The sequence below is a fragment of the Scatophagus argus genome, chromosome 18 (genome assembly GCF_020382885.2).
Source record: "Scatophagus argus isolate fScaArg1 chromosome 18, fScaArg1.pri, whole genome shotgun sequence".
NCBI classification, from domain to species: Eukaryota; Metazoa; Chordata; class Actinopteri; family Scatophagidae; genus Scatophagus; species Scatophagus argus.
In genome coordinates, this window is record NC_058510.1 from 15,939,612 (window position 1) to 15,963,243 (window position 23,632).

Consider the following 23,632-nt stretch of genomic DNA (forward strand, 5'->3'; position numbering starts at 1 on the left):
AGGAAATCTCACAGGAGTATTCAGACATGTGGTCATTAACTTTCTTTCTCTACGTTTTCTTTCTGACTTTCCATCTTCGAGCTGGCTGAAGGCCAGTGGTATGATGGATGTTTTTATTGTGTCCCCTGGGTTGCCTGGTGGCTGGTGGCAGTCTAAAGGCTAACTAAACAGCTAGAGGCAGTCTTGGCTTCAGAGTCTGTGACTACAATAGGCTGTCTGCACAAACTCAATAAACATACTCTACACCGCATGTCTATGGCTATCTCTGGAATCTGCTCACATATGGTGTGTAGATATAAATCGTGTTTTGACACATATGGCTTAAATCACATGGTGAAACCATGATGCCATTTAGAAACACCACTTTTAAGACTTTTATTGCAAGTGGCAATGGTGATTACAGAGCAGCACATTTAGCATGCAAACACGAACGGATGGGGTCGTGAACCCAGATCTCTGGGAAGCAAGGAGACCATTTTATTCCCATTCAAACCACCTTTCTTTGTGTTTTTACACCAGCAGAGAAACAAAATCAGGTATCAGTAGGCAAATTTGCCCATGCTCATTTTCTTTTTACACATCACTGACTCTCTTGGAGTTATTTGAGGCTGCAGTCATTTTAAAGCCTTTATTCTTTGCGATTCTCATCTGACCCACTGCCCTTCAACGTGTTGGGCCTACATGGGTCAGCCAAGCCAGCAGCAAGGGAGCTGGGGATTTATAAAGGGAGGGGGAGCTTCCCTTCATAATATGGCTAGCCCCAGTCTGAACTCAGTCCTGGTACGGTAGCCAAATGAGCTCTGTCTGATAAGAAAAGCTGAGAGAGGCCAAATCGCTGCAGTGGCAACACAAGCGAGCCAGACTGGAGGGTAATTGGAAGACCAGAGGAAAGCCAGGACTGACAAGTTGATTGGGAGGGAGGTGAAGGAGGGAGACGGCGGGTGAATGAGTGGGAATTGAAAGTAAGAGTTAGTGTGAGTGAGTGACTTAGTGGGTAAATGAATATGAAGAAAAGATAAAGGGATATGATGAGAGCTCAAGATAAAAATTATGAGATAAAGAATGGTAGAGGGAATGAAAACAAAAAAAAAAAAAATTAAAGGACAGAAACAAAAATGCAGTTCCATAGTACATATTTTTTTTAAATCTATACTCGTTCTAATGCCAAAAATAAAAGCAGTAATACTGTACCTCAAAGAATGAATTATGTCATCCCATTGGTAAATGTATTTGACTTTATATGACAAATACAATACAGAGATGAATATTTTTCACACTGACAACATCTTTGCTTTTTCAAGTTTGAAGCATGCTTGCCCAGGGCTGCACATAGGTGAATCTACTGAGATCAATTCACCTCAGTAAACGTACTCTGTTGACCCTTGTAATCTGTGGGTAGTAAGTATAAAAGGAAAAATGACTTTCCAAAGGGCCAAAAATCTGTTGGAATACTAACCCTTCACATATTCATGTTTTTCTTTCACCATTCCCAAGATCATAGTTTTCCCAATCCTTGATTATTTTGAGTGTGCTACACTTCCCCCTCCAGCTCACTACAATCTATAGTAAGCCTTAATTCTGTCAGTCCTCCAGGGGTGCATCAGGCTCCCCTGGAGGCCTGACGAATGCCTTGGAAGCACAGAGAGGCAGCTGGAACGAGGGGGTCAAATCCAACCTCCTGAACTCAGCGTCACCTCCCCCTGTGCCTTGATACCCTATAGGTGCTATCATCAGAATTCAGCCATGCATGGCCACTAATGAGGAGTCCCTGCTCTGTTAAACAAATACATAAACAGTAAGGCTAGAACCTAAATAAGCTGCATGATGTGCGTGTGTGTGTGTGTGTGAGAGAGAGAGAGAGATGGGAGGGGGGGAAATGTAAGAAAGAAGTAGAAGTAGAAAAAGACCCTCAAACACCAAGATAGGCTTTCTTGTGTAGCAGCTAAGAATTAGCACAAAGTTTACAGAGAGCCCTCAACGCCTACTGGCACATGGAAGCCATTTCAAACTTTTCCTTATGTATGGAAACAGTGCAGGAAGTTTTCTGAATGTCTAAGTCTGTTAAAACATATGTACGCATGAGTGACAGCATGTGTAGGTGTGTTTTTTGTGTGTATGCAAGTGTGTCTGCGTGTGCGTTTCGATGAGAGTGTGGCCATGGGCTTCTACCTGAAGTCAGGCCAAACAGGCCTGAGAGAAACCTCAAAAGACTGGATGATTGATGCTGGACAGTCACTAAGCCTGATGAATGGCCTATGCTATGTTAGCAATTAGAAACAATGCACCACTCAACCATCAGTCAAGTGGCTCAATTGTGCTATTTGCCAAAAAAAACCAAACAAACAAAAATAAACATTGTATGGTGTGCGCAGAAGATGGTGAAAATAAAAGTTTCTATGTTAGGGACTGATTCTCTCTTCCTGCTGTCAACCATCACTGTGGTTCACACTTTAGAAGAGTATAAAAATAGACCCCAAACAGCAAGTCTCTCCTCAAATTAAACAGTGAAGGGCAGAAGGCACTTAAGTACACAGTCAAAAATAGAGATGAGCGGGGGGGGTCATCTTGGGCTGAGGAAGGCCTTCTAGCTGTGGTCAATTAGTCATCAGTAAGGCGATCCGAAGCCTCCAGTCCTAACGTGATCAGGTCCATATGCTGTCGCTGCTCCCAGCTCTATTCCTCCATTTCTAACACATAAATGCCTCTGATTGTTATTGTTGGGCTGGCCAAGACGCAACGGCTTAGTCTCTGCTGTGTGATGAGGAGAACTGGAGCGACGCTTGTCCGTATCAAGCCATCACCCCTCCCTGCGTATGCACTGGAGCACACATGCTGACATGGCAGCCACATTAAGTATGTGATGACAAATGGCTCACACCTCATACGGGGCATTAAAAAAAGGGAGAATCAGGAATGAAATTTGGATCTCCTCCTATATGAGAATGTGTGTTTATTGGAGTGAATGGAACGGAGGCAAGCTTATCCAAAGAACTGTCAGCGCACAGTAGTGTCATGAAACCTCAGCAGATAAGAAGAGTAAGACAAGCCGAATGTTGGATGTCCCATCATGTTAGCTTGGCTAGGACTGGCCACAATGAGTTTCTGGCAAGCTAAGTCTTTATGGGGCAATTACAATGCCCTCTGGCTGATGGACTGGATGGATGGCTGGATGACATGATGGAAGCTGGCTGGCGGACTTGTACGCTGGTTGTATGGATGACGAGAAGGCTGGCTAGTTGTCTTGGCCTGGCTCATCACCCGTCTCAGTGTCTAGGGCAAGCTATGTGTGGTCTCTCTAGTGTGTACCACAGTGGAAAAGAAGGATCCTAGGATCTCTTTACCTTAGCCATGGCCGCAACTAAAGCCACTCCACGACTCCTAACTCGCCAGGGAAAACAAGCACAGTGCTACATTTCAAACACATGGCCCTCGGCCCGTAACGACCACTCAAAACATCGCCCTGTGAACCGAACCGAACAGTGTGGCATTTGACAAACATTATTTCTCCCTCCAAATTGAGAGCGACAAGGGAAAACAAACGTGAGTGGCCCGGGCAGAGAGGCCGATGTGTTTTGACATGATGTCACTTAACAGCAAAAGTGTAACAACGACAATAAACTCCTGCCGACCGCTGTGTTGACTGCTATGTTTAGAGGTATAAATACAAGTGTAGTGGAAACACATGCTGGCGTTCTTCACACCAGATGTCAACCATGGAAAAACCAAATTCAAAGTGGGAATGGGTCTCCCGGACATTAAAATACAATTACCTCCAATCATATCTGGTGTTGGAGTGTGTCATTTCATCTTACCTCACTGAGATGGCATAGAGCCCCGCACACATAACACACATGACCGTTCCATACACAGAGTCCAGCATATTTATGAGTTCTTACATACTTCCTCCAATGCCAAAGACTTCAGTGCTGCTCAGAAAGAATAAAATCACGTAATATTAGTGTATTCAGTCATGATCAGAAAATGCATTTATTGTTATGAGCACCTATAAAGATTAATACGACACTGTAAAGAATTAGAGGGAGCCCAGATAAAAAAGAAAAAAAGAAGAAGAAGAAGAAGAAGAAGAAAGAAAGAAGCTGGGGAAGAGTGAAAGCTACTCGAGGTTTTATGTCAAATGGTTTTTCTAGCTGATGCAACAGAGCTGCCGCTGCTGGCCGATCCCCTCTGGGTGACCTGCTGCATGCCTTTCCACCTGTTTTATTAAATGACTTGTGATTGCAACTAATAAAAGCTACTACCCCCCCCCCCCCCCACCCCGATTCGGAGTCTCCCTTCCGCACTAAAGCAAGCTCTGGTTTCCCATTTTATTTCCTTAACCCTGGTCTCGACCTTCCAGTCGTAATTAACAAGTATACAGAGAAAAAGGAAAATTGCAGGTCATTATTATGATAATTACGGTGAGCAGGAGAGATTCCAGGAGAAGCTGCCAGGTAAAGTAATGCAGAGGGTCCAGTGACGGAGTGCTTTACCTTCATTTGTCTTCCTCCACCCCCTCTTTCCTTTTCCTCCTCTGCCTCTTTAAACCTTAATGTTAGTCATTACCCAGTTGCTATGCAAACACATTTAGCAGCCCACCTCAGCACTGCATACAGGTGCTGGTGAACGTAGGTGTGTGAATCTGTGTGTATATGTGTGGCTATCAAAGCAAATGTGTGTACTTGTTTCCATACTGTCTGCATGAATCGTCATGTAGACTTAACTCTGGAATTGCCAACTCTTTACTACAAGCTGGACAGTGCCAGATATTTAGTCATTATGTACTGGATGTGTGTCCTGCCTGAGTGCACACAAAGAGACAGCTGTATCACAGGTAGTGGTCTATCACTGCTCTGGGATTGTTTAGTGTTTTCACTGTCATTATCTCGAGAAAAGAAAACAGTACTCTCACATGTCACTTCTCATTTCGCAATTGGGCTGGGAAGCAGAGCCGCTGAGGAGCACCCGGCCTGACGGGCAACAATGGCCACATTCAGCCTCAGAGCTCCCTGGCTCTCGGAGCGCTGAGCGGAAAAGAGCAGGAGCACCAGGATGTGTGTCCACGTTTATGATTGCACATGATGGGAGGAAGATATTTTATTTAAGAGGACCGTGAGATTAGGATCTGGGAATGCCTCAGATGTGGCTTTGGAAGCCATGCGTGTTTTCACATTCACAACTCAACAGGCTGAAAGGGTGGTGTAACAGCCACTAACCTGAGTGTTGTACAAACCCAGGCACACAGACGAGTACAGAGGTTTTTTTCAGGTCTGCAACATTGTCATTTTTTTCTGTTTTTTACATCAATGTGGTGAACTACATGTGGATTGTAAAGTGTTCGATTTTCTGGATTAGGCAAAAACTACATTCCTATCTGTTTTTTTGATCAGTAAACAGTTTTGAATTTTTAAGAGTGTTTAAAATTTTATTTAAATAAACTTAATTTATATATAACTGTACAGAGACAAGTGCACTTCATGTGATTAAGTTGAAGCATGACAACCCCAAGCTGAGAGTATTGATAAATGAAATAAAACTTGATGCTCCCTGTTAAGGAAACATTTTGGCAGCTTGCCTTTATTAGGCCCAGAAGTTATTTGCAGGTATGTGGTTTTTGTCTGTATGACTAGTCCAATAGTACACCTATTACTTTTTATCTCTTTTTTTTGTAATAGACATTTTACTGGTGTCCAATGACTGATAACTTCAACCCCATAAAAGACTTATAAATTACATCACCCTTTCAGTGAGAAAGTGCAGTCCAAATAGTCTCTCCACTCTGATTTGAATCTATATCTAGCAATTATCCAGCAGGTTAAATGTTAGAGAGGCCTGTGACTAAAACGTGTAACTGTGTGCAAAGACATTTTTGCTCAGTTAGCAGTTAGGTCCATATATATGGAGACAAGTTTTTTGGCATTTGGCTTCCGTACACCACAACATTAAATCTGAAATGAAACACTCGAGATGTGAGCGAAGTCAAGACTTTCGGCTTTAAATCAAGGGGTTTGACAAAAATGTGGCATTAACCCTTTAGGAATCACACCCATTTTTGTGCACCCACCCCCATTTTTGGTGGCTCATTAATGATGTGACAAGTGGCTGACAAGCAGTTTCATGGTCAGGTATGGCTTGTTCGGTCGTTAGTCCATGACAAATCAAGCAAGTCTGAAGTCGGTTATGAGTGTTAAGTTTGCATTGGTAGCTGTTCACCGGAACACCATGAGTTCCAAAGAAGTGCCTATGCAAGTGAAAGAGGCAATCATTAGGCTGAAAAAAAACCAACAAAAAAACAAAACAAACCCATCAGAGAGATAGCAAAAACTTTGGGAGTGGTCAAAACAGCACTTTGGAACATTCTTAAAAAGAAGCAATTAACTGGCAGGCTCAGCAATACCACAAGGCCCGGAAAACCACGGAAGACAACTTAAGTAGATGACCGCAGAAGTCTGTCATTGGTGAAGAAAAACCCTTTCACAACGTCATAAGTCAAGAACACTCTTTAGGAAGTAGGCATGTCATTATCAAAGTCTACGGTCAAGAGATGGCTTTATGAATGTAAATAAAGAGGCTTCACAATCAGGTACAAACCAATGGTAACGCTCAAGAACAGAAAGGCCAGATTAGACTTTGCCAAAGAAGACCTAAAAAAGTCTGCCCAGCTCTGGAATAAGATTCTTTGGACTGATGAAGCCAAGATTAACTTGTACCAACATGATGGGAAGAGAAAAGTATGGAGAAGAAAAGGAATAGCTCATGATCCAAAGCATACCACATCATCTATCAAACATGGTGGAGGCAGTGTTATGGCATGGGCACGTATGGCTGCCAATGGAACCGGGTCACTGGTGTTTATTGATGACCTGACTGCTGATAAAAGTAGCAGGATGAATTTGTAAAAAACAGTTTGTATAGGGGCAAGTAAAAATTGACTTTGGGAAAGCAAATTCTGTCCCAGTTGCCTGACTGGGCAGGTGAAAAAAACCCCAGAAACTTTAAATCATGCCAATTATCTGTGGAAGCACACATAAAACACTAAATTTTAAACATTAATTTCTATTCTTTCACAAAATATATAAAGTCAGGCACTTTCAATGACTCAAATCCAAACAAAGTACCCCTGGAAGCCTTAATAAAATTCCCTTTGGAAGCTTGGATGCTTTAATCATTTTGTATTTTAACACACTACAATGCACTATAATACAATGCAACCTGCATTACTGTATCACTCATGTGTGTTCATATTCAGTATGTCTGTGCACATACTGTTCACAAATACACACTCATACAGACATGCACAAAAACACAGGGTATACAAAAGAAAAAAACACATGCATACAATAATATGAAACAGTTGAACCTAGTGACCCTTTGCTGCATAAACAGGAAATACAATACAGTGAGACAATCAGTTCTCCGCTTGTCCTCATATGTTAGAGCCTAGTGCTCCATCTTCGTTTGCGGCACTCCCAAGACACTGGGCCTAATCCATCAAGTGAAAGATGTATTGCTTTTAAAGCATGTGTCTATCTGTAAAACACTAACATGTGTGCTGTCTGCTCTAATCTCATTAGCTGCTCCATTAATTCCCAGTCAGTGTCATTATTTTCCTTTTGCTCTCCACCTTCCGATGTAAACACAAAAGTCACTAAAGTCACTTTTTTAAAAAAACACATACATTTGTTTAGTCTCTTCCTTTGTCTCAGTCAAGAAATCCTCTCCAAGAGCATTTTTCAGCAATACTCAAACTCCTCATGCAAACCAAGGTTTGTATACATTCACACCAGCGCAGTTTAAATGCATGGGTGGTGTTTAGACAATGACTTCAGCTATCTGAATGTGTTTGTTAAGTCTTCCAGACAAATGGAATCAGAGGAGCCACGATCCTGCTGTCCTACTTGTGTCAGAGAGGAGACGAGGCCCAACTGCGGCAGATGAGAAAAGCATGGCATGTCAAATTGCCAATGGCTCATACCAGTGACTGCCATTCATGGAAAACTAACAGCGTCACAAACCGAATCGATCACAAGACTTTCCTGTCTCGTCGCAATTATCGGCTCCCTCATTAAGTAGAGAAAATCTACCAACATCCATCATGCAGTTGGAGCTTTTACAATAATAACAATGTTGGACATGTCGTCTTCATTTGTACGTGGAGCAACTGCTATAAGTCTTAAGTTGTGGGTCTGTAATGAGAAGTCCAGCCAATCCACAGGTATCCAGTGACTAGAGCGGTGGTATAGCTCTATTGATTGGTGCTATGTAGGTTGGCACTGCCAAGCGGATGGAACGGACCCTGCAGTCTACAATTTCCATTTCGTTGCACCCAGTGACACCCGGTCATAATGGGAAAACCAATCCTGCATGCGTAACAACACAGAGCAGACAGAAAAAAAGGGCAGAGGAGAGACAGGAGAGTGATAGAGTCTGACATTGATCCTGTCACATTCCTGGCAGCAAGAGTTTCATGGCTCCTAATGATGTCTAACAACCTGGGACAGAGGAATTGAGGGAGAAAGAGATGGACAGAGTTTCTGTATAGATAAATCTTCACAAATGAACAACAGAATTTGTGAAGGACGCACAAAAATCAGTGCTCCTGAACAACAGGCATACATGTGGATACAGCAGAGAATGGAAAAGGACAATGAAATGCATGATAATTATGTTGTAACCTCTTACAGGAACTACTGCCTTTACATTACTCCAAATAAGATGTGTTACCAAAACTTTAAATACACAAGAACGGCAAGAGAAATGGGCCTGATAGCAAAACCAGATGAAAGAAATGAATTGAAGAGTAGAAGCAAGAGAGTCTGAAAAAGACAAAAATGGTGTGCAGGTAGGAGGACTAGTGACTGAAGATGAACTGACTAAGAGAAGTGAATGAATGGCACTCTGACAGCGATGAAAGTCGGCACAGACTGAGTGGCACTGAGCGAGCTGACAAGTGATGTATAAAACGAACGCAAAAGCAGCGGGGCACAAGCAGCGAGCATTGCCAGACCTGCTATTTACATCTGCTTCACTGGGCTTCGAGAACATCCAAATGAGAGGAACAGAGCCGGACGCAGCAGGGGTTGTCGGCCTCTAATGTTCTCACATCGTAGTGACCGTCACTCCGAGCAGTGTGGCGTACCCGTCTGTGGGTGTTCGTCTTGTGCTACTTCACACATTTTGTGTCTATTGAGTACTGGATTTTCCAGAATGCTTTGGGACGATGCTTTGGCTCGTCCACAGCAAAGAAATGTTTCATGTCAGAGCTGATGTTAGCTTTTTACTGTCAAAGTAGCTTTAGGTTTTGGTTCTTTAACTGGTAATTCATATAATGGTGATAGACAAATAGTCATTAGTACCAAGAAAAATGAGAGGGAGGTTATCCTAAAAAATAGCTTTTTAACAGTTTCACTAAAATGTGGCATTATGTTATGCGCCGAGACATGATAGTAATTAATCACAGCTACTGAATATCATCCACTTAACAAGGAAAGAGGCCTGCATCCCCACAATGTGCCGAACTAGGGAATTAGACAAAGGCACACGCAGAAAAAGTGAATGAGAAAATGAAAGAATGCAAAGTAAGGGGAGACAGAAAGGAAATTAGATATTGTACCGCTGCGTTATGATGTCAAGTTTGAGAATTTCAGGCTGATTGTATGAAATTGCGAGTTAAAGGGCACATCCAAATCAATTTGGTGCAGCAGCGAATGAGGAGCCTGCACAATGAGAGGGTTTTTTTTTTTTTTTTTTTTAAATCGGTGTGTGGAACAGCTGTGACTTCATCATGAGCATCTGACCCTCTGACTGTTTCCTTAATGTACGATCTAACTGTTCATTAGGGTCAGTTTCCCTTTAAAGATGAACAGGATGGCAATTGTCAAGAGGCCAGAGGTGGATGTAGAATCTTAAATTTTACTGTCAAATTGAAGGGTCACAAAATAGGAGAAACTTCACCTGCACAAATTACAACATAACATGAGTCTTTTCTTAAAGGGCTATTATGGTCATTTCACACTGAGTGCAAAACTTAGATATATTTCAATGGCATGTCAGCACATTTATGTCTGTGTTTTCTTACAGTGGAAAGAATCAGAGTGAAGTGCTGGAATAATCAAATGTATTTTTATTCAGAGCATGTTTGTTTTTTATGTTGTTCTTGTTTTAAAAACCATATTGATCAACAATAATAATCAGAATAATAATAAAAAAACATATTAATTTATATAATGGCAAATTATTTGATGCATCCAAAACAAACAATGACTTTTTTGTTTAACAGCTGACACAAGAAGCAGGCTGTGAGAACATGGCAAAAGGTTTTCAAAAGCTGGTGCTTCTTTCTTAAGTTATAACTATAGTTTGAAATGCTGTCCAAACTTTGTTTTTTGTTTCTCTTTTGCAGCAAAGGAGATAAAAGACTGAGGAGATACCTTTATGAAGTGGACTGTAGAAAATAAAGTTTGCTTCTAGGTTTCACTGAAAATGTTACTTAGAAATATTTGAAGCTGAATATGTGTTAAAGAATAATGTTAATAAAAATGATAAATTGCAGAGCTTAATTTGATTTTTAAAAGTAATTAAGCTACACAGTAGTCTATAGCAGCGGTTGTACAAGTCGCACTGCAAGATTATATTACTGCAACACTTTTTCCCATTCCTCCAGGATCCATTTGATGAATGCAAGTCTTACTCTCTGGGAATATGTGAATTTTCCACTGAGCAAAAGACAGATGAGTGTTAAGTTCTGAGCAGGTGTGTAGATACAAATAGGATGATGGAACATGCAAACATAGCATCTGTCCTGTCTGCTTCTTGTTCTAATTTTCTAATGTGATCCAAGTTCCAAGTACACTTATGAAACCATCACACATGACATTTCTGAAATTTCTAACAGCCACAATAACAGCCCTTCAGTATTCTTTGTTTTCTTTCATGGACACACAGAGAAAACTATACCCTGCCATAGAATCCCACTGTTGTCCACACCACGATCGGGCCTTAATTATAGCCACAGGAGATTATGGGAGGCAGCTGTGCCCTGTGGGTCCTACGGGCAGCAAAAGGGCAACTTACAAAGAAACAATTGCTCTGGGTTGAAACTTTCCCATTACTCCAATGTGTAAGATGTCACAGCATATTTTAATTTGGGTTTCTGACTGCTGTGTAATATGTTGCAATGGAAAATTTATTGGCTATTGCTGTTATATTTATGAGTAAAATTACCTTTACGAATAAAACGTGTTGTCAAATGCAAGCTGGAAGTTATCGTGACTCGATTTCCTGCTATAAATCTAATTTTGTAGCCTGTTATGTATCAAACCTTAAAGAGAGTGAATATGATTAAACCTACTGGTAGAAAACTAAGCTGCCACTGCAACAACATTACAGTAATACTGACGAAATTTAGTATTTGAAGAGCTACATAATATGAAATCTCTTTTAAACTCTATTTAGATCCAACCACTCTGACACATACACAACAACCGGTGCACTCTTACCCTGGAAACTAAAACCGAGCCACTATATTACTACAAAAATATACTCTGCATAATTAACACCTTGAATATTGTGGAATAATACACAGTATCACACATCATAAATGTGTGTTTCAGATGTTCTCAGGAGTCAAATCACTGAGACAAGAAAAAAAATCAAGTTGTGTAATGGAATAACACCAGCCAGACGATTAAGCCGACCGGGGCGGGTGTAAATCACATTATGGTTTCAGGGAATGTGATCAGACTCAAGAGAGGCCGGAGCAGGAAGCACCCGCGACAATGTGCGCCGAGAGAGAGAACGAGAATTCCTCCAAGCCACATTATTACGTTCAGCAGCGCCACTGAACATGCAACAGGCAGGAACCCAAAAATGGCTTAGGTGTGTTCTCCTTTCCCCAGGGTGTGGTGAGAGGAGTGCGCCGGCCTGGAGCCAAGATGGTGGTCAGGGCAAAAACCACAATGTGAAAATAGAGGCAGCCGGGGCCAGGGCACGTCCAACGCAGATCAAAGATAAGCGGGACCTAGGCACACAACAAAGTACTACGGTGACGGATGGAGGTCTCTGACAGGCCATCGCCTGAGTAGCGGCGTCTTTATTGGTTGCAGGACATTAAGGTTGGTCAAGAAAATTGAGGAATCACCTCAATTTAAAAATAAAAATAATAACTAAGTTTTAAAAATAAAATGTAGGTGGTGCAACCAAAATCAGCAGCATGAAGGTTTGGGTCTGGGGGTTACAGAAGCCCATCCTCAAGTGTGCCTCACTAACTGACAAGACCAGGGATATCCATGGAATGGCAGCCATCAGACAACACATACAGACACCCAAGGTGCCAAGGGGTGGAGAGAAAATGAGAAGGCCAGACAAGATGTCACGGCCATACGTTTGGGGCCCGAGGCTGAGGCTGGTGGGTGGTTGTTGACGTCTGGGACAATGTCTGAAGAGCACGGATGTGAGAAGCATGTTAGAATGAGACCAGGATAGAGCAGTTCGCAGACACCAAGCCTAGACTGGCTGAAAATACTCATGGACAAGAGCAGGGTAATTGTGGTCGGTTTTGGTGTGCTTACAGCTTCAAGGTTGTGGCTTGGATTTCCACAGACAAGTACCTCAAAAGCATGTATGGTATTGGCTTGACTTGTGGTGTGGATACTGCTTTGATACAAGAGGGTTTTGGAAATTAACGGATTGGTGAACAAAGCCCAGATAGCAGGATTTTTATGATATAAAGATGTTAACCAGAAAAGTAGCTGATGATAAATTCATGTCGAAGACGTAATTTGCTTTGAATATTTTTATAAATTCACTGAAAGCCAACAGTAGAAGAGATGGGGAACAACTCGATTAAGATGATGTGAACCTTTTTATTTTGCTGTGAACTTCCCAAAACCATATTTCAAACTTCTGGTAGCTTGTGAAATGACTTTGTACAAATAAAACATTTTACATTAAAACATTTCTCAAGATGACTGACAAGGTTACTTACAAGAGGTTCCTTATTTTTGACCAGTCTTATGATTTTCACAGACTCCTCATCGTCATCAAGGTCTTCTGGCAGCGGAGGTAGTTCAGGGTCGTAACTCTTCTGTGCGACCATGTCATGGACTGACAGAAGGCTCTGGAGAAAGGAGGGGGACAGAGGGATGGATGGGAGCAAAGAAACAAGAGGCGAGGGTTATCATTCAAACCATAAAGGCCTTAGCTTTACCTCAGTCTAATTAGCAAAATAAAGTATAGCAATACACGCTATTAAAAGTTCAATCTATCATTTCTTTTTTTGAGTAGGGCAGAGAAAACACAGGAGTACAGTTATGAATTGGGGTGTCTCCCACAAGTACTGGGTGATAGATCTGAAAGCATTCTGAGCCAAATCTTGAGGTTACATGCACTAATTGTCATTAGGCCAATGCTCTCCCTCCATACATCTCTCTGATTACAGGCAACCAGCACTTGCCCTGGACCACTGCTCACCAGGGACTACAAGTGGAAGGGTGTTGGTGATAGTGGGGGAGGGGGCCACATTACGAGTGCTTTCCAGGGCAAGGTGGCAATCACTGGGACAGAAGTGATGTTCTGCGCTGTTTGGCTGCAGGCTCAAAGTAATGAAGTTCTCAGTCGCCTCAGATATTTCACATGCTCACGAGCAGACAGAAAAAAAGAAGAGATGGGATGCAGACAAGAATGATGCCATTGAGACATTCATTTTTCAAACTATTTAACGACTCCGTGTCCGGACCAAGACGCAGCTGGACGCGTGCTGCTTTTTCCGTGGTTGGGGAGGGGAGAGAAAAGTGAGAAAAACATCTTCCACCCCATGTGCCAGAAAAAACCAGAGAGAGAGAGAGAGAGAGAGAGAGAGAGAGAGAGAGAGAGAGAGAGAGAGAGAGAGAGAGAGAGAGAGAAAGAGAGAAAGAAAGAGAGAAGGATATGGTGAGAAGAGGAGCAGTGTGTTTTATGACATGGGAGCATGCTGCAGTACAGTGTTCAAGATGTTGCTAACTGGGAGCAGATGAGAGGAGGAGACACAACTGGAGATTTGGCAAAGATCTACTGAGAGACAAGTTGACCAACACACACAAATGCACACAGTTATGTGTTTATGTTGTGTGAGGACTTTGTTATATTCATTTCCTTGATCCTATACTTTAACCTTAAAGGATAATTCTGCTGTATTACAAACTGAGTCTTAATTTGGTCGTCTTAGTCATCATTCCCATCTGCATTACTAACACTATAGTCATGGGGCACCTCAGTGGACTACAGGTTAGGATGCCAAACATGAATGGCTGTGCCAGGTTCAGGTTTTGCCGTGGATCTTTGCTGTTAAATCATCTGGCTAAACTGCTGGCTTGTAAAATGACTAACAGCTATATTTAGTATGTTAAGGAAAGACTCACCGATTTTTTTCTGATAGAGTTGGAAACTCGGAAATCGCTGTGGAAACTGTCAAGACATTTGGCTACACAGGACAAAATCCCTTTTCTTTTAATTTCACATATTTTTCATGCCTTAATGGATAAGTAAAAAGTAACGTAAGTTGATTTTCTTTTTGAAGAACGCAAAAGAAAAGAAAAACATTGAAAAGAAAAAAGTTGCTTTGCTTGAGTGGAATGTCACAAAAAATTGTTAGCATTAATCAGTTAACAACCTGTTTGATTAACTGACTTTTTGTGCCTCTTGTCCCCTGCTGGACGATGGAATTGCTATGATATTGCAGACACATCTGTATTTCTCAGGGAAAACAGAGTTTTCAGAACCAATAGAAGCAATGGCCACAACAACAATTAGAAAATACCTTTGTAATTTTTCCTTTAACTCGCCAAAAATAAATGCATTATGTCAACTCACTTATGCAAAACGTAATCTTGATACAAACTCTACATGAGTTTCAAACTCAAAATTAGTCCACTGAAGCAGTGCAGACGAGACAAACAACCTAAAAAAAGAAAACCCAGTTCCTAGAGGAACAAAATGAATTCCATATTCTCTTATCTTTCCTCCCTGAATTTTTCTTTTCTTGGTTCTGCTGTCCAGACTTCTCTAAAATGCCATCAATCCTCTTATATTGTTGTTTGCTTTTCTTTAGTGTTATCTTTCATGTATTTTTCCCAAAATGTTCCCAGCATCAGTTCGTTCATTTCTCAGAACAGGCCGAACAACGTGTTTCATCCGCACTGTGCATGAACACACTCCGTGTTGTATTGTATGTCCGATGATTCCCTCCTTATGGAACTAAAAGATTCTCTTGGAATGCTGTGACAATAACTGCTTGTAGATAAGGACAATAAAATCCCAAACCTGCACTCAGCATAACTACTGTGTTCACAGTGCCATGTCATGGATGGACAGTTTGCAGGTGCTGTTTCCACAATGTTGTGGTGAGATCAGCAATGTGACTTTCAGCACTGCTTGTGGACACACACTAGCATTTTATTATTCTCTTTGTGAACACCATCTGTTTTAAGAAAATCAATTTTAATTTGGGGTTTTGTCAAATTCAAAGAGTTTTCCGAAAACACTCTGATGAAAGCCAGAGATTTTTTGAGTGTGAGATTGGATACATGCAGTGCTGTGGCTCTGTGTATGATGTTTGACTGTCAGTCACAGCACCTGATCTGGGTCGCGACAACATGTGGGTCAGCCAGGCGTCCATCAGCCTCTCAGCAGGGTGGGGACACCCATGTGGGCCTCTTGCTGGAGAAAGTAGAGCTACAGTGTTTTGCTGATGCTATGCAGCATTACTTTCTACAGAATGAATATGAGGTGCCGCTGATGGACACAATGATTTTAAACCTGTGGAAACAAAGAAATCTCAAACTCAAATCAGGCACAATTGCCATCCAAATGCCAAACATTTGATGGATTCAGCATGTCAAATGTCAGAACTTGTTGCTTTTCTCCATTGGTTATTAGTAACCAAGAACATTTACTCAAGTACTGAACTTAAGTATAGTTCTGAGTTACTTGTGCTTTATTGCATAAGCATTGCTATTTCATGCTATTATGTACTTCTACTTTTACTTCACTACATTTATTTGACACATTAAGTTACTGGTCACTTTACAGATTCAGATTACGGTATATACACAAAATACACAACAACAAAGAAATGGCTATATGCTATTAGAAATTAAGTTAACCAGCAGAAAAGTGTGCAAAAAAAGGTAGAAAAGATTGTAGAGGTAAAATAAATTAACAATAATATATAGATTTTTACAAAATGGATCATTCTGAACAATGAGTACTTTTCTTCTGGTACTTGAAGTATATTTGGATGCTAATACTTAAACAACATTTTGAAAACAGGACTTTTAATTGTAACTGAGCACTTCTACACTGTGGTATTACTTTTATTTAAGTCAATTATATGAGTACTTCTTCCACTAGTGTGATTCTCTGTTTCATCCATCAGTCAAAGACAGATTATGGGGTGTATCATAAATGAAAAAAAATGTGAACATTTCATTTTAGATTAAAAAGAAAACTTGTCTGTTGCGATTGTAAATATGAAGTACTTACAAAAGCTACAAAAAACTTCCACTGAAAAACTTTATTGTGCTCCGTCTCTCCCTATACATTTCCTTCTCACGCTCGTCTCAACCTTTCCTCCACTAACCTGCTTTCCTCTGAACTCCATCCATCAGGCCTAATATTCTGCCCTTTGAGTGTCCTCTCATCGATGGCACTTCCTTAAATGTGGTGCTGCTCCCCACTGCCACATTCTCTCCATGGCCGTGCCTAACAACCCGTAACAGAGCCACAGCTAATTCCTTGTAAAAACTTTCTTGGAAGTAGCAATAACAGCTGGATGTTAATAGATAGCACATGGTACATGCCCTGGCTGGTGACCATTGACATGTGAGTACAACTACACAGGTACAAATGTTTTACACACACACACACACAGGTCTTTGTAACTCAGCTTTCTTCCTGGGTTGATATGAGTCAGTAGGTCTTGTTATGCCTCTGTGTCAGTGGATTAGCTGCCTAATCAAAGCGAGACTTATATCCCTGTACAGGCCCTGCAGCAGAGGCCTGCCGAGGAGAGAAAGGTGAGAGAGACGGAACGAAAGATGAAGGGAAGTGAAACCACCCTTGTTTTCCAGGCATCCTGTTCTTTCTTGGTTGGTGTGTTTGTGTTCATTAGACATAATAGGGATCCTAGAAAAACAGATCATTGCTCTTGACTAAATAAACCAGCTCGTACATTCCTGGTTTTGGCCTCTCATTAAAGCTCCCTGGTCCTGTCACCAGCCCACTTGTTTTTCAGCTGGCGGTGGTGGATCGGTGCAGGGTAAGTCCTCTCCCCAGACGGGAAGAACTCACCTGCTGTGAGCGTTCTTCTGTCAGCCAGCTGGGATTTGACACTCACGCGCGCCCTGTCTAAGCCTTGAAGTTTAACATGCAACACATACTGCAAGCGTGGACACACACACACCTACCTCCACGCATGCCGGCGGAAACAGTCAGCCGTCGTAATTGGCTCTTTCATCCCTGTCAATATTAGTCTTGCTGTTAATATGGGTGAAAGTTGTTTTTTCATGTGCAAATCGTAAAAAAGAAAGTCTGAGGCAGAGAAGGAAGGCAAGAAAGAGAAAGGAAGAGAAACAGAAGGGAGTTTTAAAGAGCCTGATTTATATCCCCACCCCAAGAATGGATCATTTCAGCCATAATTAAGAGTGATACAGTTACTATCGCACAGAGACGCCATTCAAAGGCAGCAGCCATCTGCTTGTGTTTTACACCCCCGGCACTGTGATTTACACTGAGGCTGGCTGGTACGATATCAAGTGCCCTGGAGGACAGATGGAGACAGTAAGTTTTAATACTTTATTCTCAAAGCCCACATGCTGCCTACGGTTTGAGACACAACGACAGGAAAATGCCAAGAGCCTTCATACTTCAGTATGCTACAGCCAAAGCCCTCCCTCCAAACCATGACGCTGGAACTAATCTACTGCTGACCAAGTGTTCCCTCTGAAGCCAGCGGGAGTGTTTAGCCCGGCAGTTTAAGGCTGAGACGCTCAAAACTTGATGATGGACTCAAACCAGTGCACAATAGTAGAGGTCATAAAGTAGGTGGAGAAACTGTGTGCAAGTGTGTGAACACATGCAGATGTCAGAAGCTGAACTTGACAACACCAGGAATGATGCTTTCCTTCCAAAAAAAAAAAAAAAAAGAGAGAGAGAGAGAACATACCGCAGCTTGTGGTAACTCAAAGAAGTCTGAATTACTTATCTCGTTTTACAGTACCTCATTGGAGAAAAATGTAAAGCAATGTCAGAACGCTTACACCTAAGATGGTATTTTATATAAAAGCAGAAGATTCAGTAATTATAAGTTCAGTTTTCTTTTATGTTTTGATGAACAGATTATCTTACTGTTCATTCATGTTCAACAAAGTGTTTGTTAAAAGCCATGAAATATTTGAAGCAACAAAAATGTAGTTCAGTGATAAAATAACAGTGAGCTGTAGGTTGCCTTCCTTGGACTCAGTTGCTTTTGTACTTCTCACAGTGCTGCTGGCCAGCAGTTAAGGAAGCAGTAGCTGAATATTTTCCATTGTTCGGTGTGGAATTGTTTGGCTGACCTCGGTCTGCACCAGAGTGGAGGTCGGCTGAGCAGCATGTGGAGGTGGCTGCAGAGCTGAGAGCAGGTTGACCACAGTCAATGGGGAAAGCAAATAGAGAAAGACTGGCAACAAGTAAATATTGAGGTTCTGTCTGAGTAGACAAAGCTAAAGTTGGAGAGGAGATTTTGTAGTAGCACAGATGCAACAAAGTCAAAAAGACAAGCTCCTGAAATATCGCTAAAAATATTTTAAGCTTTGCTGATGGAGAAGGATGCAATCCAAACAGACTTAGTGATGTGCATCACGATGATAATGATGTGTATGAAGCATCTGACTTCAACATCTACTGAAGCTTCTGCTCCACTGAGGATGGAAAACTAAGAGACTAAAACATCACCACCACCTCCACGTGCTCCTCAGCCAACCTCCACATTGGCGCGTCGCGTTAAGGAAACTGTAACCCTCCTGAGATGAACACATGAAACAGAAATACCTTCTTCTTCTTCTGCAATAAGTGCAACTGACTGCAGAATTGACGTCACCTACTGTTTATCTCGATCAACCGAGTCTTAATGATCACATAATGATAACAGAAACAAAAATTCATTTGCTGAAAGGTTTAGGCTTAGGTCAGGCTAAGGGTTTTGAGATCAACTCCGGGGCTGAAGAATTAGTCGTGGCCATAGATTCTCTTAAATGAGAGGAGAGAAGGTGCATGGCAATGAACTGAAATTTCCTCAGTCTGTTATTTTAGATTAAAGCCAATTGGCAATACTTGATTGTAGATTTATTTCCATATATGAATGTGATCTAAAAATATCAGAATCCACGCATGACATAAATTTAGAGAAGATGGGACGGTCCTACAGTGAGTGCTACCTGGCCCACGGTCCCGTCTCCTGCCTTCACCTCTCTTCACTTCGTCAGCTGAAGCTGCCGAGCCTCCTGATCGATGACTTTCAGTGAGTTCTGCGTTTTGATGAATTGACCTTTGCCACGCCAAATACCTTCGCTGTAAGCGTAATTAGAATAATAAACATGGGACTTCTGACACAGGCATGCTTCATGGCGAGCGCAGTGAGCATTTGCCGGCGCATTTCACTTGACAGAGACAAAGGAGATCACAATGTCCCTACGTAGCAAAGTAGGAGAGCAAAGCTGTGATAGATTGCGACCATTTGTCTTCAGGATAGTGGCTGTGAGTGTGTGACACGTGTGATTTTCCCCAACCCTTTCTATGTGGAACTGTACATTTATGATATCTGTTTCTATATGTGTATAACTGCATTGTTTTCATTTAGGACATTAATCATAACATCACTAGAACAGACACGTTTGTCTGACTTGTAAGCCTGATCCATTGGGACTCTCCCCCCTCTCCCTCCCCCTCCATCTTTTCACAGCTTTTGACAGTGAAAAGTATTGATTTTTTGGAGCACTTTAAATGTGCGTGTGTGTGTGCGTATTGTGGTAGAGGAGAACTTCATACTAAGCTGTTGTTTCTGGCAGAGGCCAAATAAGCATGACGACAGTGCATTTAAAAAGGAGCTCATCCAGCTACCCTTCTATCCCGCCATTGTTAAGGCAGCTCTGTCTGGCTGAGACACCTGGAGACCCTGATGGACGACCAGAGTTACGCATTTGAAAATAAAAATGTGTAAATTCATTTTGTAGCTGTCTGTGTCTGCCTAACGAGGCCAGCAGCTGCAGCCAAGATAAGAAAAGAAAGAGCACAACGTGGATCTAACGGCCGTATTATTATTATATAATTACATCACTTAAATGCCAGCGCTGTTTGTGTGATGACATCAGTAAGAAAACAAACCAAAGTTTCTGATACGTGTAGTTCCTTAACATTTGCTGAATATAAGATGAATAGAAACTGTAAAGAAGAACAGCAGCCATACTCACCTTCACGTAGGGTTTGGCCAGTATTTGAAGAAGTTCTTTGATTTCTCCATTGGTAGTTTTCCCTTCCAGCTGCTCGGACAACTAAAGAGGAGAAGACACAGACTGTTCACACATAGGCATATTTTTTCCAAGGAATGAAATGATAACATTCACTCAGTTATACTGGATTTATAGAGAGACCTGAATCCACCATGGGACCTTATTGCGGAAGAAATCAGAAAGGTAGTTTAAACTTTTTAATACCTACTGAATGATACCAAAGCTAATTTTGCAAGTTAAGAAAGTTGCAGTTTGTCATAAAGATAGTAAAGTAACATATAGTTTTGAGTGAAACAACTCAGTGAAATAAATCTTTTCCCACACAAAATATACAGCACCAACACCAACATGGCTGTTAGCTTTGCATAGAAAAATTATTTCAAGAGGTCAAAATCACTACAGGTTTGGTCATGCTGACAGCTGCACTATAGCAAACGGATAGCTGGTTGGTTCTGTAAGCTAGCTAGTATGCAGAAGCAGATCTACAGGGTTCTCTATGTATTAAACAAGTCAAATGTTGGGTGTGTAGCCTTTCTAATTACATATTTCCTTAAAATTCAACATTGTAACAACAACCCAGTTTTCAGGAGAGATGATAGATGCGTGGTACTGAAAAGGATAGGATTACTGAGTCTGGATTTATCCTGCAGGACCAGGGATCTACCTGCCATGATTGCATAAATTTTTATATAAAAAAAGTAATATTCATCTTTCTATTCTAGACTCCTTTAACATGACTCACTCTGCAGCCATATATCTTGTATAGTGAATACACTGGAAAGTTGAAACAGTAAGGAATCTCCTAGGAAAGTGAAACTATTACATTTGTTTTTAATCCACTTCATCCTGTGCAATGACCGTCCCTAACTTGATTTCAAACTATTAATTGGTTTATTTCTCCAACACCTTTAAACACAGCTAAAGCTAACCAAAGTGCTGCACAACTGAACACTAAAATAAGTAAGAGCAAAAAGTGAAAGAAAAACATGGCAATGACAAAGGTAAAAACAAAATAAGAGAGACAAAATAAAAATTTATACACATCAGAAGTGGGCCAGAAAGGCCAGTGAGTACAAATGTGTCTTCAGCCTGGATTTAAAAATTGGCGAGCACATCTAACATGCAGCTGGGTTCACAAATGTGGAGCAGCGACTGCAAATGCTCTGTCATCTTTTAGTTTTAGTCATGACTGTGCAACACAGAGGACAGATTTGGTGTTTGATCTAAGAGATCTATGAGCTGGAAGAGTGCCAGTAAATAAGATCTGATTACTGAAGGTAATGTCTTAAACTGAATTCATGGCCAACAAATAGAGGCTAGGCTGCACCCCCAAGCAACCGGGGGTGCAGCAACCAGATCCCATTGGACAGCAATGGTGACATTGTGCTAAATTAGGTGCGTCTTACTGGGCAAGGTCACACGTCTTCATGGGACCAAGAATTTACACCCGTTGCCAAATTTCTCTTTAAATTTACTATTCAGCAGGATCATTTTTCAATGAGAATCTCAGGAACAGGAGAAAACAGTCCATTCCTCTTGGAAACAATGGAAGCTGTGAGAGCATCTCAGAGCAGTGGGACTAAGCTGGACCACATTCATGATAAATGTCTGGTAGCTCCGAGATGAGTGACTCTGCTTCTAAAGCCCAGGCCACGCTCCTCCGTCTGTGCTCTGATTTATGACTGATCCTCCTGGACGTGGTGTGAGTGTGGAGAGGAGAGGCGAACCGTCGCACACAAAGACCTGCTTGTACTGAACTGGGACCAGGAGCTAATGTGGACTACACAAGGAGGGCCGGCGGAGATCACAAACTGTGATGAGAAGGGAGAGCTAATAGTGATAGATCGCACACACATGCACTATCATGTCTTTTCTAACTGGTCATATCGTTCTTGTTTCATGAGCTCCAGGTAAATGTGTCTTAATAATGAATAATATCAAATAAGGCCTGTGTTCTTAGCTTGAAATACATGCAAATCTGATAGCTCATCAGCTAATCAATAGTGTTGGAGTCTTTGTTTCTCTGCCTCAAGCAGAAAGTGACAGTCATTGAGTTGATTAGCCCAAAATCAGAACAGACCAATGACTGATGGCAGAAACCCTGAAGACTTTTTTTTTTTACACAAAACTATACATTAGCTCATTGGGGGATGTTGCTTGATGTCTTTATTGACTCACACTGTCCCGCAGAGCCTTTATCTTATTACACCTCATATTTGCTTGACTTTATAGCCTGACTGATACTGAACCTTGAAGGCCAATACTCATATCGCCATTTACTGGTTTCTACATTTTTCATACTCTAATATTGGTGATATATTGGCCCAGGCAACTTATCTGTCTAGCTCTATGGAACCTTTCTTTGTTAAACTGTCATTCTGTTAGGCCATATTGTAATTCCTGTCCTACTTTTTTTGTGAAATGCTACTAATGTCTTCATATCTGATACTGATTACATGTCTGTCTCTCCTGTCTCTGCTCTGGTGCTCTTTATGAGGTTTCTTTCCCTTATCCAAACTGGGGGTCAAAGGACAGAGTCATATTTTGTGAAGACTGTAAAGGCTTCTGTTGTGATTTTGAGCTACACAAATAAAACATGACAACTTGACAAAATAAAAAAAGAAAACTGAAAGAAAAGAATAATAATAATAAAACCGCCAGAAGATGGGTGTATTGCCATTCAAATAACTTTTCAAATAAGCAGACTTGTTACAGCTATTAATCAACAGTGGATAAAAATGTGACACATCACTGGAATTCACAAAAAAAAGGTCAGCTCTTAAACTCCGATCAGAAATTTCAAATGAACACAGATTAGCTTAACAGGGAAATCTCTCCAAACTGTAGTGTAGTCCCTTAAGGCAGACGATGACAGAGGGTGAGAAAGCCTGCAGTTTGACTAACGACCCCTGTGGTGCAAGAATAAGGCAACAGAGGTGAGGCAGAGGTAAAGGCAGGGGGCCGAGGGTTAGACTGGGGTTAGGGAGGGCGCTGTGTCACTTTACCCCAAGACAGAAACGTGCTTTTGGCTGGGGGGCCTTTTCATTATTTCCATTAGCTTAGACCCACCCCCCTCCCAAGGGGAGAGAAACCAAACTAATTAATAATCACAG

At 41.5% G+C, this 23,632-nt stretch overlaps 1 protein-coding gene across 3 annotated transcripts in view; it reads right to left on the minus strand.

Annotated features, from left to right (window-relative positions):
* Positions 1-23,632, minus strand: part of mpp7a (MAGUK p55 scaffold protein 7a) — a 124,267-nt gene that overhangs the window by 42,684 nt on the left and 57,951 nt on the right. For 2 of the 3 annotated variants that reach the window (XM_046371961.1, XM_046371962.1), the window contains exons 5-6: positions 20,481-20,561; positions 12,983-13,114 (exon numbers count right to left, since the gene is read on the minus strand). In XM_046371961.1, the coding sequence (XP_046227917.1) occupies positions 12,983-13,114; positions 20,481-20,561 (213 nt within the window). Of the gene's footprint in view, positions 1-12,982; positions 13,115-13,467; positions 13,804-20,480; positions 20,562-23,632 lie in introns of those variants that run through there. The other variant, XM_046371963.1, reaches the window with a different exon arrangement.